This window comes from Ranitomeya variabilis, chromosome 2, assembly GCF_051348905.1.
Source record: "Ranitomeya variabilis isolate aRanVar5 chromosome 2, aRanVar5.hap1, whole genome shotgun sequence".
NCBI classification, from domain to species: domain Eukaryota; kingdom Metazoa; phylum Chordata; class Amphibia; order Anura; family Dendrobatidae; genus Ranitomeya; species Ranitomeya variabilis.
Genome location: NC_135233.1, coordinates 386,607,580 through 386,620,993, shown reverse-complemented (window position 1 = coordinate 386,620,993; position 13,414 = coordinate 386,607,580). Strand labels below are relative to the sequence as shown.

General features: G+C 47.2%; 1 protein-coding gene across 3 annotated transcripts in view; it reads right to left on the bottom strand.

Annotated features, from left to right (window-relative positions):
- EXO1 (exonuclease 1) overlaps window positions 1-13,414 on the bottom strand; it is a 53,879-nt gene that overhangs the window by 11,253 nt on the left and 29,212 nt on the right. Inside the window, exons 11-14 of one of the 3 annotated variants that reach the window (XM_077286357.1) lie at window positions 6,402-6,834; window positions 5,308-5,409; window positions 4,454-4,629; window positions 4,102-4,372 (exon numbers count right to left, since the gene is read on the bottom strand). In XM_077286357.1, coding sequence (XP_077142472.1) covers window positions 4,366-4,372; window positions 4,454-4,629; window positions 5,308-5,409; window positions 6,402-6,834 — 718 coding nt within the window. In that variant the 3' untranslated portion in view covers window positions 4,102-4,365. Of the gene's footprint in view, window positions 1-4,101; window positions 4,373-4,453; window positions 4,630-5,307; window positions 5,410-6,401; window positions 6,835-13,414 lie in introns of those variants that run through there. The other 2 variants (XM_077286356.1, XM_077286355.1) reach the window with 2 other exon arrangements.

Below are 13,414 nucleotides of genomic sequence, written 5' to 3'. Positions count from 1 at the left end.
TTTCCATAGGGTTTCCATATTAATGGAAACGCTATGGAAACTGCTGCGGACCCGCAGCATCAAAATCGCGGCGGTTCCGCGGTAAAAACCGCTAAGTGTGAACGTGGCCTAAGAGTGACACTAACTGTTCAGAAGTTGTGCGACCTCCTTAATTTCCTGCTCTTAGTATTCTCCTTTGTTCAGAAGAATAAAGTTCAGTTGTGTATAAGCCTTTGCTGAGAGAGGAGTGTGTATCTGTCTGTGTATCTGATGCATTCTTAGCCTCTAAGCTAGCACTCAGCTTATATTTGGTCAGGTACAAGCAATCATATAGATCTCACTTTAGGAGATCACCCTCACACGGTGATTCCATAATTTTTGCCAGGGGTTGTAGAAGCGATCATTCCTGATATCGGCCATCTACGACCACCCGCAAGGAACAAGCAGGAACTTTCTGCCCAACATACGAGACCCTGCATCTGGTCACCGCAGACCAGCCTCAGTGGTGGTACTCCCAGCACATTGCAGGCTAGCGCTGTGTGCCTTGGCTTAATAAAGATCCCACTAATACCCACCGTTTTCTTGGTGACCCTCTTTACATCACTCAGGCGACTGCTAGAAAAATCCTTCATCATCTACTACGTGACAGATCCGTATTCACACTGCGAGATTCTGCACAAGAGATCGGACCTGAATTGTGCGCGGACGAAATCCACAGCAGGAACGAACTTGTGGATCTGTACAGATTCTCCATCACAAGGTTGTGAGCATTTTCCAGAGCTACGACCATTACCATTAGAAGTGATGCAGATTTAGGATGGACACCTTTTTTTTGTGAGGGTCTCAGCCCCTTCATCAGTCACGTGCAGAGGAAGCTGTCGTGTAATAAAATCAGGGAGAAAGTGGAGGCTCTGGGCCCAGACAGGAGTAAAACTATCTGCAAAGAGGACTTACTCTAAGCTGTAGACACAGCTGGCCTTGCTGACTTTTTGAGTGCCCAGCCACTGCGGGACTCGACCTGTACGGACTCATATGGACTTGTATGGATTTACATGAACTTATCTGTTGAATTAACAACTGGGCCCACTGGCACTTCTTGATTTCAAAAACTCCCCTGATGATTCTCCTATATTGGAGTTGAAACGCGTAGGGAGAAGAGATACATTTAGGTTTTTGGATGGTGGGTGTCCCTAGTAGGGCACACTTGGGGCCTGTCCTTATCAGGACAGGAGCTCTTTAAGGGCGTTACAGGGAAGTTAGTACCTATCCCCACCCTTGGCCCTTCATTCTGGAACCATCACCCTCAACTCTTGGAGTTTGAGGGATTCTTTCCTCGTATGTCCGTCTAGATTGGTAAAACTCTTCCAATTTTTTTATCTTGAGCACTGGTTCACCTGAGCACGTTTTCATTGGTTTTGTATGTGTTTTTGTTAGCGTCCAAGTTTTTATTGGTTTATAATAAAGGTTATGTTTTATCTAATGGATATCCTCCACAGCTATGTTAAGACTATTTATCCTGAGGGTATAGATACGGCGAGTTTCATTACACGCCATAAGCTACTGTTTATCTGCAAACTAACAATTTTGTTTTAGCCTCTCTAAATCAGGGCAGACGGACACCAAATATTAATAAAAAGTCATTTATTTTCTGCGCGGTTTCTACAAAAGCAGTTCGGCATATTTTACAATCCACAAATATATACAATTCATAAAATGGTGAACAGCTCTGTAACCTCAGGATGGACTTTTTATTTTTTCATCTTCCAAGTTATCTGTTAAAGGGAACTAGCTGGTGGTTTAGTGACCATAAACCTAGAAACAGTTTCCCTTAGGGTACCGTCACACAGTGCCATTTTCATCGCTACGACGGCACGATCCGTGACGTCGCAGCGTCGTATGATTATCGCTCCAGCGTTGTAGACTGCGGTCACACGTTGCAATCACGGCGCTGGAGCGATGCCGAAGTCCCCGGGTAACCAGGGTAAACATCGGGTTACTAAGCGCAGGGCCGCGCTTAGTAACCCGATGTTTACCCTGGTTACCAGCGTAATCGTAAAAAAAACAAACAGTACATACTTACATTCCGGTGTCTGTCCCCGGCGCTGTGCTTCTCTGCACTGTGTAAGCACCATAGCCGGAAAGCAGAGCGGTGACGTCACCGCTGTGCTCGCTTTCCGGCCGGCAGGCGCTCACAGTGCAGAGAAGCTGAGACGCCGGAGGACTGACACCGGAATGTAAGTATGTACTGTTTGTTTTTTTTACATTTACGCTGGCAACCAGGGTAAACATCGGGTTACTAAGCGCGGCCCTGCGCTTAGTTACCCGATGTTTACCCTGGTTACAAGCGAACACATCGCTGGATCGGTGTCACCCACAACGATCCAGCGATGTCAGCGGGTGATCAAGCGACGAAAGAAAGTTCCAAACGATCTGCTACAACGTACGATTCTCAGCAGGGTCCCTGATCGCTGCTGCGTGTCAGACACTGCGATATCGTAACGATATCGCTAGAATGTCACGAATCGTACCGTCGTAGCGATGAAAATTTCACTGTGTGACGGTACCCTTACATCTAGGCATAAATTGGTCTGACACTTGGCACCTGCACGATTCAGGCCTTTACCATCTCTACCAGTGGCCAGATATGCACAGTGTGAATGTACACGGATTGGTGGCAACTGTTGGGAACGGTCACTACACAATGTATAGGGCAGCTGTCTGACTGTATGCTTCGCACATCCGGCCACCGCTGGAGCCGATCGGGGCCACTGGCAGTTGAATCAATCTCATACAAATTACTTATCCTGAGGAAGGATCTTCAATATAAATGTCCTGGGCCAACCCCTTTAAGATATTTACACATCATTCTGCACTTGAAGTGAAGGTGATAAAGGTGGAGATTTATTTTACTACAATTGGCAACGTAAGGAGCGTCCCCCGAGGGCAGACCACTAGGAAATATAAGCCGAGGAGGTTGCAGCCCTACTACACCTGCGTCATGGATGCAAGTTGCAAAGTTAACTCCAGAGGGAAATAAGAAAAATACTAGAATCTGCTCCGTCACTGCCTGTCCACAAGTGATTAGTATTGAGGCAACAGGCGACTTTTGGTTGGAGCCTCATTGCTTCTGTTCACAAGGGAATAGTCGAAGCAACAATGTTGGAGAGGGCAGCAGATTCCAGTGAAGGGTATGTTGTCCCACTGATAAGTTAAAGGGAACCTGTCACCCCCCCAGGCGTTTTTTAACTAAAAGAGCCACCTTGTGCAGCAGTATTGCTGCATTCTGACAAAGTAGCTCTTTTAGTTCTGGGTGCTGTAACTGCCAAAATAATCAGTTTTGTTATTTGTCCAAAATACCTTTTCTTCAGTCAAGGAGGCCGGCCTTTCCCCCCTGCTGCAGACGCCACACAGCCGTTACTCAAGTCTTCTTGGCGCCGGGCGCCGCCTCCTCATCGCTGTTTTGAAATCAGCCGGCGCCTGCGCTCTTTTCTCCTGCCTTGGGCAGGCGCAGTGAGCGCTGCCCGTCTTTCCTCATATGCAGGCTAGTTGACTGCGCCTGTGCGGCTGCCCTGCCTGTGAATCCCAGCCCCGCAGTCTTATGATTTATTCATACTACGGGGCTGGGATTCACAGGCAGGGCGGCCGCACAGGCGCAGTCAGCTGGGCTGCATATGAGGAAAGACGGCCAGCACTCACTGCGCCTGCCCAAGGCAGGAGAAAAGAGCGCAGGCGCCGGATCATTTCAAAACAGCGGTGAGGAGGCACCCGGCGCCAAGAAGATTTGAGTGACGGCTGTGTGGCGTCTGCAGCAGGGGGGAAAGGCCCGCCTCCAGGACTGAAGAAAAGGTATTTTGGACAAATAACAAAACTGATTATTTCGGCAGTTACAGCACCCAGAACTAAAAGAGCCACCTTGTCAGAATGCAGCATTACTGCTGCCCAAGGTGGCTCTTTTAGTTAAAAACGCCTTTGGATGACAGGTTCCCTTTAAGAAAAAACATTTAGACTCCCTTATTACAGGACTTATGTGCGCTCTTATTCTCTTGTGGAAATAAAACTTAAGTGTAAAAGAAAAAAAAAGGTTAAATTTCATTCCTGTGCCGACCAAGAAACTAACAAAATTGCGATAGTGCAAAATCTAATTCTCTGGGCCCATGAAATACATGTAAGGCTACATGACACGTAAAGTGACGGCTGCAGCAGTTTTTGTAACGGCGTGACCCCCGGGGGACACATGTCACTGCTGCTCCAGGAGATGAGTTTTTCTATTTGCGGCACTTCAGCATTTAGGAAGGGTTTGTCCAGTAGCTGAAGGCCACTTTACAGAGGAGATCAGAATTCTGAACCAGCAGCCACAGAGCTGAGCAGCGACGGCATAATGGCTCTTCACCGCCTACAAAGAATAAAGTACGGCCGTGTTACATCAGAAGAGGCGCGGGCCGAGGAGCCGGCATTACATGTTGTGCCATCTTACTTCTGAAAGCTGAAGTTCTTCCACAGGTCGTTGATGGTGGTCTGCAGCCCCGGCCGGTTCTCGTTGTTTTGGGAAGGTCTCGCTCTGCTGCTCAGGCCGCTCGCTCTTGCAGGGGCCGTCGGTTTCAGTTTGGAACTAGAACGTGAATCCAAACTCCTGGGTTTCAGTCCGGACACCTGAAAAATAATGTAACAAATAGATTTACTGATGAGGATGCAAAAATCATCATACGGCTGAAAATAAGCAAAACGTGTGAGGAAAAAAAAAATCATATGCACAGTTGGTGAGGATTGCTCAGATTAAGAGGATTGGGATCAGGTCTGTTTTATTTTTTTTTTAAGGAGGTGACAATATAAAATTAATCAGTAGCATAGCATACGGACACTGCAGCGGCACTCCTCTGCAGAACAGATGGCACAGAACGGAGCCAGCGATGAGAGCAGGCAATGCCACTATGTGAGCACGGCTGCAGTGTCCGTGCGCAGATGCAGAGCCAAAGATGGAGAAACTCAATCTAGATAGGTGGTGTAATGTGCACCAAAGCCCTCTTATTTACATACAGAACAACATTTATCTTCAGATCCACCTGACTTACAATGTACTGAGAAATTGGGGGAAAAAACTGCATGGTAACATGAACGCAGCCGTTCAAAATTACAAGTCGTCCCGCAAAAAAAAAAACCTAATACGGCTGCAACAATGGCAAAAAAAAAAAAAAAGTTATTGCTCTTGAAAGTAGGGTTAGACAAAAAAAATGCACCGATCTCTAAGGGGTTAGAGGGAGAATAGGTAAATCCTTTTCTCGTTACTTCCACGTCCCCTTCTGAACTTCTGAAGAACTGGCAGAGCGTTACCTTAATCTTGGTGATGGGCTTCGTCTCAGGAAAACCCGTGCGAAGCGTCGGAGACAGCTGTAATCTAAATTCACAGGGCGATTCCTCCGTCTTGTCCAGGTCCTGGGAATTCATCAGAACCGGTCAGTCCCGGTGACACAATATCACAGGAATACAGTACACCAATTACTAAAAACGCAATTTACAATGTATTTTCTTGGTCTTTTATAATAGGATATGCAAAATGTGAAAAACAGACACGCGTTTAATTTTTTTTCCCTTTGTAAAAAGCATCTTAAAAAAAAAAAACACCAAAATTATGTCCCACGTATCTGAAAAAGGAGACAAAATATTATTTTTAATATCCAAAGGGCGAAACATTTTAGAGCTCTAACAACAAAAACAAAACAAAAAAAACCCACAAAGAGCACCTGGTCAGAAACGGGGGGAAGTGGCGCGACCATGTGAAGTACGACCAATTACTGACACAGTTGGGTCAGGAGACGTCTTTAATGATAATATTGTTAAATTTAACCCTCAATCTGAAGCAAAGTCTTTCCATTTTGTGTCGTCTCACATATCTGATCCAAAAGGAATGATATTGAGCCTATTGATCAGATATGGACATGTGACGCTTCTCCGGGATTGGACAAACATTGCTTCTGTCTCCCAAAACCAGCGCAATACCAGACAAAACCCACAGACCAGGGGGGCGCTTTTCTAAAAAAAAATATATAAAATAATAAAATGTGATTATCCCTTTACAGGTTCAAAAAAGCTCCAGTTCTTTTTGTATTTTGGTATACGGCCGGATTCAGCCTCCCAAGTCCACCACTAAGCTGATCGGGGCCTGATAAAACCCAGAAGCGTCTGCTTCCCCCACGAGGCAATCACACAGTCGCTAGGATGACAGAAGATGGTAATAAAGCACATCGGCCTCATCAGTGGAGAATCCGCTCATATCTGACAGCCGACTGACCACAAAGCTAAATATGAACCGCTAAAAGCTAAATCAAGAGTAAGAATTTTCACTTTCCCCATTGCAGAGACGACAGTAAGGTGCCGGGTGTCATCAGACGTATAAAAGAGAAGTAAATGTGGAGTCTTGTTCTCACCTCTGAGCCGGAGTCTTCAATTTCGATCGTGACCAATTTACTTTTATTCTCTGAGGAGGTCAGGACGGGGCTGGGGTCACCGCTGCCCCCGTGATTCTCAGTCTTGCCATTTTCCATCCCTGAGTGATGTTTAGTCCTCTGGAAGCGAGTGAGGGAGAGCAGGGATGGAGAGAGCGGCTGCGGTTTGCTGCTGCTTTTCATCAGGCTTCCTGACCAACTAAAACAGTTCCTTGTGTTGTGGAGCAGAGAGGGAGACGTCACGTCTTTGCTGGTTTTGGGCTCAGGAGATGGAGTCTGTTCATTGCCATCTTCTTTTGTTTCCATGGCCGGGGATCCTTCACCCGACGCCCCACGATCAGAGATTCTCTTCCAATCTTCTTTTTTGACGCCGTCCACAGACTCAGACATCAGATCAGAAGGTTTGCAAAAAAAACTAATTGGAAGAATATAAATGGTCAGATAGACAAGAGGTGGGAGCCTGTCACTCTGAACATGGCGGCGTCTGATCTGCAGGTCAGCGGGAGTGCCATCGCACATATTAGGCTGCCAACCTCTGTGGTTAGGTAAGTATGGATCAGGGTTCACAAGGGACAAATAGTCAATTTTTTCGCCCTATCCTCCCTGTGGAGTTGTTTGGTCCTGATCATCCCCATCATCAGGCACATTTCTCTTTTTAACCTTTTTGAGTGTTTTTCTATATTTATGTTTAAGGTGTAATTAAATAAAAATAAAAGTTCTTTGTTTTTTGTTTTTTTTTTTTGTTTGTTTTTTTTTTGGGGGGGGGGTTGTATGTTGGTTTGAACCTAATTGCACCCCACACAAACATTTCTTCTGGTTGATTTTGCTTTTTTAATGTGCCACATGCGCCACCAATCACAGAGGATCATGAACTATTTAGAGAAGTTTATACCATCCTGCCCCCCCCCCCCCCCCCCCCCAGGAAGCCATTGCGAAACGCGCGTCGGGGCGCGTGGCTGCTGATGGACACTAACATGGGTAAGACCATTTAGAGTATACATGGCCCCCTAGTGCTGTAGGTAGGGAGTTCTTTATGGAAGGTCACTGACTGAACTAGGAGAAATCTCCATGTTTTATAGTATTATCTCCCTCCACTTTGGAATTGGTCATCTCTTGTGGCCTAATTTGAATAGCTCTGTTCATACATGAATAATCTAATGATTGTTGTTTTTACTTATTTGTCTAATTAAAGAATATAATTTTAATCTAAAAAAACTTCTCTGGTGTAGTGGTGTATATACTCCATATTCGGGTGGTTTTCTGCTTTTTTTAACGTGGCATTATTTCTTCCACCAATCGGTCCACAAAAGACTATCACAGGTACGAGAAACTGGCATGTGAATGAGTCCTAACTGAGGCATCAGCACATTTGACCTGTGGGGTCCGGGAGTCGAGATATTGATAAAGTGAAGCAGCTGGAATGGCCGGCAGAGTGCCGCGTTCCTCCGATACCGTAGAAAGACAATGGCGTCAGTCTTTGGTTTTGGACAATTAATGTGCTGAATCGAGCACTTCTGCCAGTTCGCTTTACCGATCAGCGGGGAATTTTGCCCCAGAACTACATGAATGAAAAAGAGGGATTTTTGGTTCTTACCATAAAATCTCTTTCTTGGAGCCTTCATTGGGGGACACAGGTAACCATGGGTGTATGCTGCTGTCGCTAGGAGGCTGTCACTATGCAAATAAAGAAGAAATAACTCCTCCCCAGCAGTATACACCCTCCGACAGGCACCAGGCAACTCAGTTAGTGCAAAAGCAGTAGTAGGAACAAGTAAAAATTAAACTCAACCTATGTACCAACCCACAACAACGGCATGTTGGCCAACATGGTACAACCTAAAGGGAGGGTGCTGTGTCCCCCAATGAAGGCTCCAAGAAAGAGATTTTATGATAAGATATTCTGAAGAAAAAGAGGAGTTAGGTCGGCCGGTGAGAAACCGCCACCTGCAGTATCTTCCTACCCAGGCTTGCGTCCACAGAAGCCTGAGTATGCACCTTGTAGAATTTTACAAAGGTGTGAATGGATGACTACGTTGCGGCCTTGCAAACCTGCGAGGCCGAAGCTTGGTGACGAACTGCCCAGGAAGCTCCCACAGCCCGGGTAGAGTGAGCCTTCACCCCCGAAGGAGGCTGCTTGTTTTGAACACGGTATGCCTCCAGAACCGCCGAACAGATCCAACAAGCAATTGTGGACTTGGAGGCGGAAAGCCCCTTTCGACGCCCTTCCGAGACGATAAACAGAGGATCGGCCTGACGAAAAGAAGCAGTTCTGGAAAGATAAACCCGGATAGCCCTGACCACATCCAACTTGTGAAGAGATTTCTCCAAGGGATAAGCTGGGGAAGGGCACAAGGATGGAAGAACGATGTCCTCATTGATGTGAAATGCCGAAAATACCTTTGGTAGAAAGGAAGGAATCGGTCGAAGAACCACCTTGTCCTGGTGCATGATTAGAAAGGGAGAATGACAGGACAATGCTGCCAGCTCAGACACTCTCCTAATCGAGGTGATGGCGACCAAGAAGGCCACCTTCCATGACAGAAGCGAGAAAGATGTCCTGAATCGGTTCAAAAGGCGCACACTGTAGAGCGTCTAACACGAGGTTGAGGTCCCAAGGCTCGATAGGAGGATGATAAGGGGAGACTATATGAGCGACCCCTTGGATAAAGGTCCTCACCTGTGGAAGAGAGGCCAGGTCTCTTTGAAAAAGAATGGACAGAGCGGAAATCTGACCCTTCAAGGTGCTCAGGGAAAGTCCCGAATCAAGACCCGCTTGAAGGAAACCGAGAAGTGATGGAAGGGAAAAGATCATAGGAAACAGACTGTTGTCCTCACACCATCGGAAGAAGGCCTTCCAACATCTATGGTAGATACGTGAGGAAGCCGGTTTTCTCGCTTTTATCATAGTCTGGATGACGCTGTGAGGAAAACCCGCGTTCTTCAGGACCGCGGCCTCAACGGCCATACCATTAAATTCAGAGACTGAGAATTCGGGTGGAAGAGGGGCCCCTGCGAAAGAAGATCCGGACGATCCAGTAGTCTCCATGGAACGTCCGATAGCATGTTCACTAGTTCCGCATACCAGGTCCTGCGAGGCCAATCTGGAGCTACCAAGAGCACAGGGACCCCTTCTGTCTTGATCTTTTTTACGACCCTTGGGATCAACGGGAGGGGTGGGAACAGATAAGGCATCTGGAACTGGGCCCACGAGATCACGAGAGCGTCGCATCCGACGGCCATCGGATCTCGAGATCTGGAAACGTACTGGGGAGCCTTGTGGTTTGCCCGGGAGGCCATTAAGTCGACGTCTGGAACGCCCCACTTCTGACAAATCTGGCTGAAGATTGAGGGGAGGAGAGACCACTCGCCCGCCATGAGGCCTTGGTGACTGAGGAAGTCGGCTTCCCAATTGTCCACCCCTGGGATGTGGACAGCTAATATAGAGGGAGCGTGGCTCTCCGTCCAACGCAGAATTTTTTGCCACTTCCGTCATGACCTGTCTGCTTCGAGTCCCCCCCTGATGGTTTATGTAAGCCACGGCTGTGGCGTTGTCCAACTGAATGGGGACCGGCTTTCCCGAGAGGAGGGACTGCCAGCGGATGAGGGCTAGGAAGATGGCTCTGATTTCCAAGAGGTTGATAGGAAGACGTGCCTCTTGAGCAGTCCAGCGGCCCTGGGCCGTGAGGTGGAGAAAGACCGCTCCCCACCCCTGGAGGCTGGCGTCTGTGGTGATGACCTGCCAGCGGAGGGGAAGAAATGACCTCCCGCGCAGAATGGAGGTGGATAGCATCCACCAAGTGAGAGAGACTGCTTTACCTTGGGAGAGAGGCGAAGCGGACTGTCCAGGGAGAGTGGGTTCCTGTCCCAGGCAGCCAGAAGGGCTAGCTGGAAGGGGCGAGAGTGGAACGGAGCATAGGGAACCGCTTCAATGGAAGCGACCATTTTCCCCAGAACTCTCATGGCGAGGCGGAGAGGCAGAGGGTTCGGGCCCTTTAGTGCTCTGATACCCCGACGAAGAGAAAGGAACTTCTCCTTGGGGAGGAAGACCTGAGCCTGAAAGGTGTTGAACTCCATGCCCAGGAACTCCAGACGTTGTGTTGGAATCAAGGAGGACTTCTGATAGTTGATTATCCAGCCGAGGTGAATAAGCATGTCCAGAGTAAGCTGGAGGCTCTGGCTGCAATCCCGAAGAGACGAACCCTTGATTAGATCGTCGAGGTATGGGATTACGAGAATCCTCTTTGAACGCAGAATGGCCATGACCGCTGCCATGTCGTAAAGACCCTGGGAGCAGACGCCAGACCGAAAGGGAGAGCCATGAACTGGTAATGATGTTCATGGATCGCGAAACGAAGGAACCTCTGATGCTGTACGCAAATCGGGATTTGTAGGTACGCATCCCGAATGTTCACGGAACACAGAAACTCTTTCAGTTCCATGGACGCGATCACCGAGCGCAGTGATTCCACTTTGAAGTGTCGAATTCGGAGGTGGCGGTTTAACTGCTTGAGATCCAAAATTGGACGGAGAGAGCCGTCCTTTTTCGGAACTACGAACAGGTTTGAGTAAAAACCCGAAAACCGCTCGCGATAAGGGACCGGAACTATAACTCCTGAGGCGAGGAGGGAATCGACGGCCTGGAGAAGCCCTGGGAGATGGGAGGACGAGAGAGAAAGACGCGTCTATCTTGTAGCCTGAGGTGACGATCTCCCTGACCCAGGCGTCGTCGACTACCGATAGCCAAACCTCTGAGAACAGAAGAAGCCGGCCTCCCACCCTGGAAGGATTTCCAGGTGGGAGCGACCCGTCATTTATTATAAAATCTGTGGCCTCGAGGTCCAGAAGGATTTGAGGAGCGGCTCTTAGTTCTCCAGTGCGGGGAAGACCTGAAGGAAGGTTTCCTCCGTTCTCCTTGGGAGGAAGACCGGTCCTGACAAGCGGGGTTTCCTGAGGAGGTAAAGGACCGAAAGGGGTGAAAGGACTGGGGGCTCTTCTTGTTGAAGGGCCGTCTGGGCTTGGACTGAGGTAAGGAGGTAGTCTTACCACCAGTAGCGTCCGAGATCATTTGATCCAGCTGTGTGCCGAAGAGTCTGAGTCCTGGAAGGGAGGTCCAGCGAGGGATTTTTTAGAAGCGGGATCTGCGTTCCACGCTTTAAGCCAAAGAACTCGGCGAATGGCCACAATGTTACTGTTAGCCCTTGCCGAGCAAGCAGCCGCATCAAGGGAGGCATTCATGAGGTATTTACCCGCAAGAGAAATCTGATCAGCCAATTCAGACAGTTCCTCAGCAGGGGCTGAGGCTAAAATGCCTCTGCGCAGGGTCTTGGCCCAGGCTGACACAGCTTTCGCTACCCATAAAGAGGCGAAACTAGGACAGAGGGGGGGCTCCAGAAGCCTCAAACGCTGATTTGGATAATGCCTCAATTTGTCTGTCCGTGGAATCCTTAAGAGATGCCGCGTCCAGAATAGACAAAACTGTATGTGAGGATAATCTACACTATGTTCCAAATTATTATGCAAATTGGATTTAAGTGTCATAAAGATTTAATTGTTTTGTTTTTCAAATAAACCCGTGGATGGTATTGTGTCTCAGGGCTCAATGGATCACTGAAATCAATCTTAAACACATGTGATAATTAGTTTTCCAGGTGATTCTAATTAAAGGAAAACTACTCAAAAATGATTTTCCACATTAAGCAGGCCACAGTTTTCAAGTAACATGGGAAAGAAAAAGGATCTCTCTGCTGCCGAAAAGCATCAAATAGTGCAATGCCTTGGTGAAGGGATGAAAACATAACAAATTTCCCGAAAACTTAAGCGTGATCATCATACTGTTAAGAGATTTTTGGCTGTATCTGAGCACAGATGTGTTTGTGCTGATAAAGACATAATGAGGAAGGTTTCTGCCAGGCAAGTTCATCGGATTTAGACAGCAGCTGTTAAAAAGCCGATATAAACCAGCAAACAGATATTTGAAGCTGCTGGTACCTCTGGAGTCCCTCGAACCTCAAGGTGTAGGATACTTCAAAGTCTTGCTTTGGTTCATAAACCTACTATTCGGCCACCCTTAAACAGTGTTCACAAGCAGAAACGGTTGCAGTGGACCCAGACATACATGAGGACTAATTTTCAAACAGTCTTGTTTACTGATGAGTGTCGAGCAACCCTGAATGGTCCAAATGGATGGAGTAGTGGATGGTTGGTGGATGGCCACCATGTCCCAACAAGGCTGCAACATCAGCAAGGAGGTGGAGGAGTCATGTTTTGGGCCGGAATTATGGAGAAACAGCTGGTAGGGCCCTTTAAGGTTCCTGAAGGTGTGAAAATGACCTCTGCAAAGTATATAGAGTTTCTGACTGACAACTTTCTTCCATGGTATAAAAAGCAGGAACGTGCCTTCAGGAGCAAAATCATCTTCATGCATGACAATGCACCATCTCTTGCTGCAAAAATACCTCTGAGTCATTGGCTGCTATGGGCATAAAAGGAGATAAACTTATGGTGTGGCCACCATCTTTCCCTGACCTCAACCCTATAGAGAACCTTTGGAGTATCATCAAGCAAAAGATCTATGAGGGTGGGAGGGCAGTTTACATCAAAACAACAGCTCTGGGAGGCTATTCTTACTTCATGCAAAGAAATACAAGCAGAATCTCTCCAAAAACTCCCAAGTTCAATGGATGCAAGAATTGTGCAGGTGATATCAAAGAAGGGTTCCTATGTTAACATGTAACTTGGCCTGTTAGGATGTTTTGGAGTTACATAGCTTTTTTGTTCAGTGAGTGTGACCTCCTAATGCTGCAAATTCAAAAAATGAGCATTTTCAGTTCTTTAAAACATATCAAATGTTTACAAATTCTACTGTGCCTAATAATTTGGAACAGTGCATTTTAAGTTTTTATTCATTTTGGAGATTATACTGTTATCATTGGGAGGTTTATTCAATAAAATTTGATGTATACTCTAACGGGTGATTACTTTTATTAGACTAACTG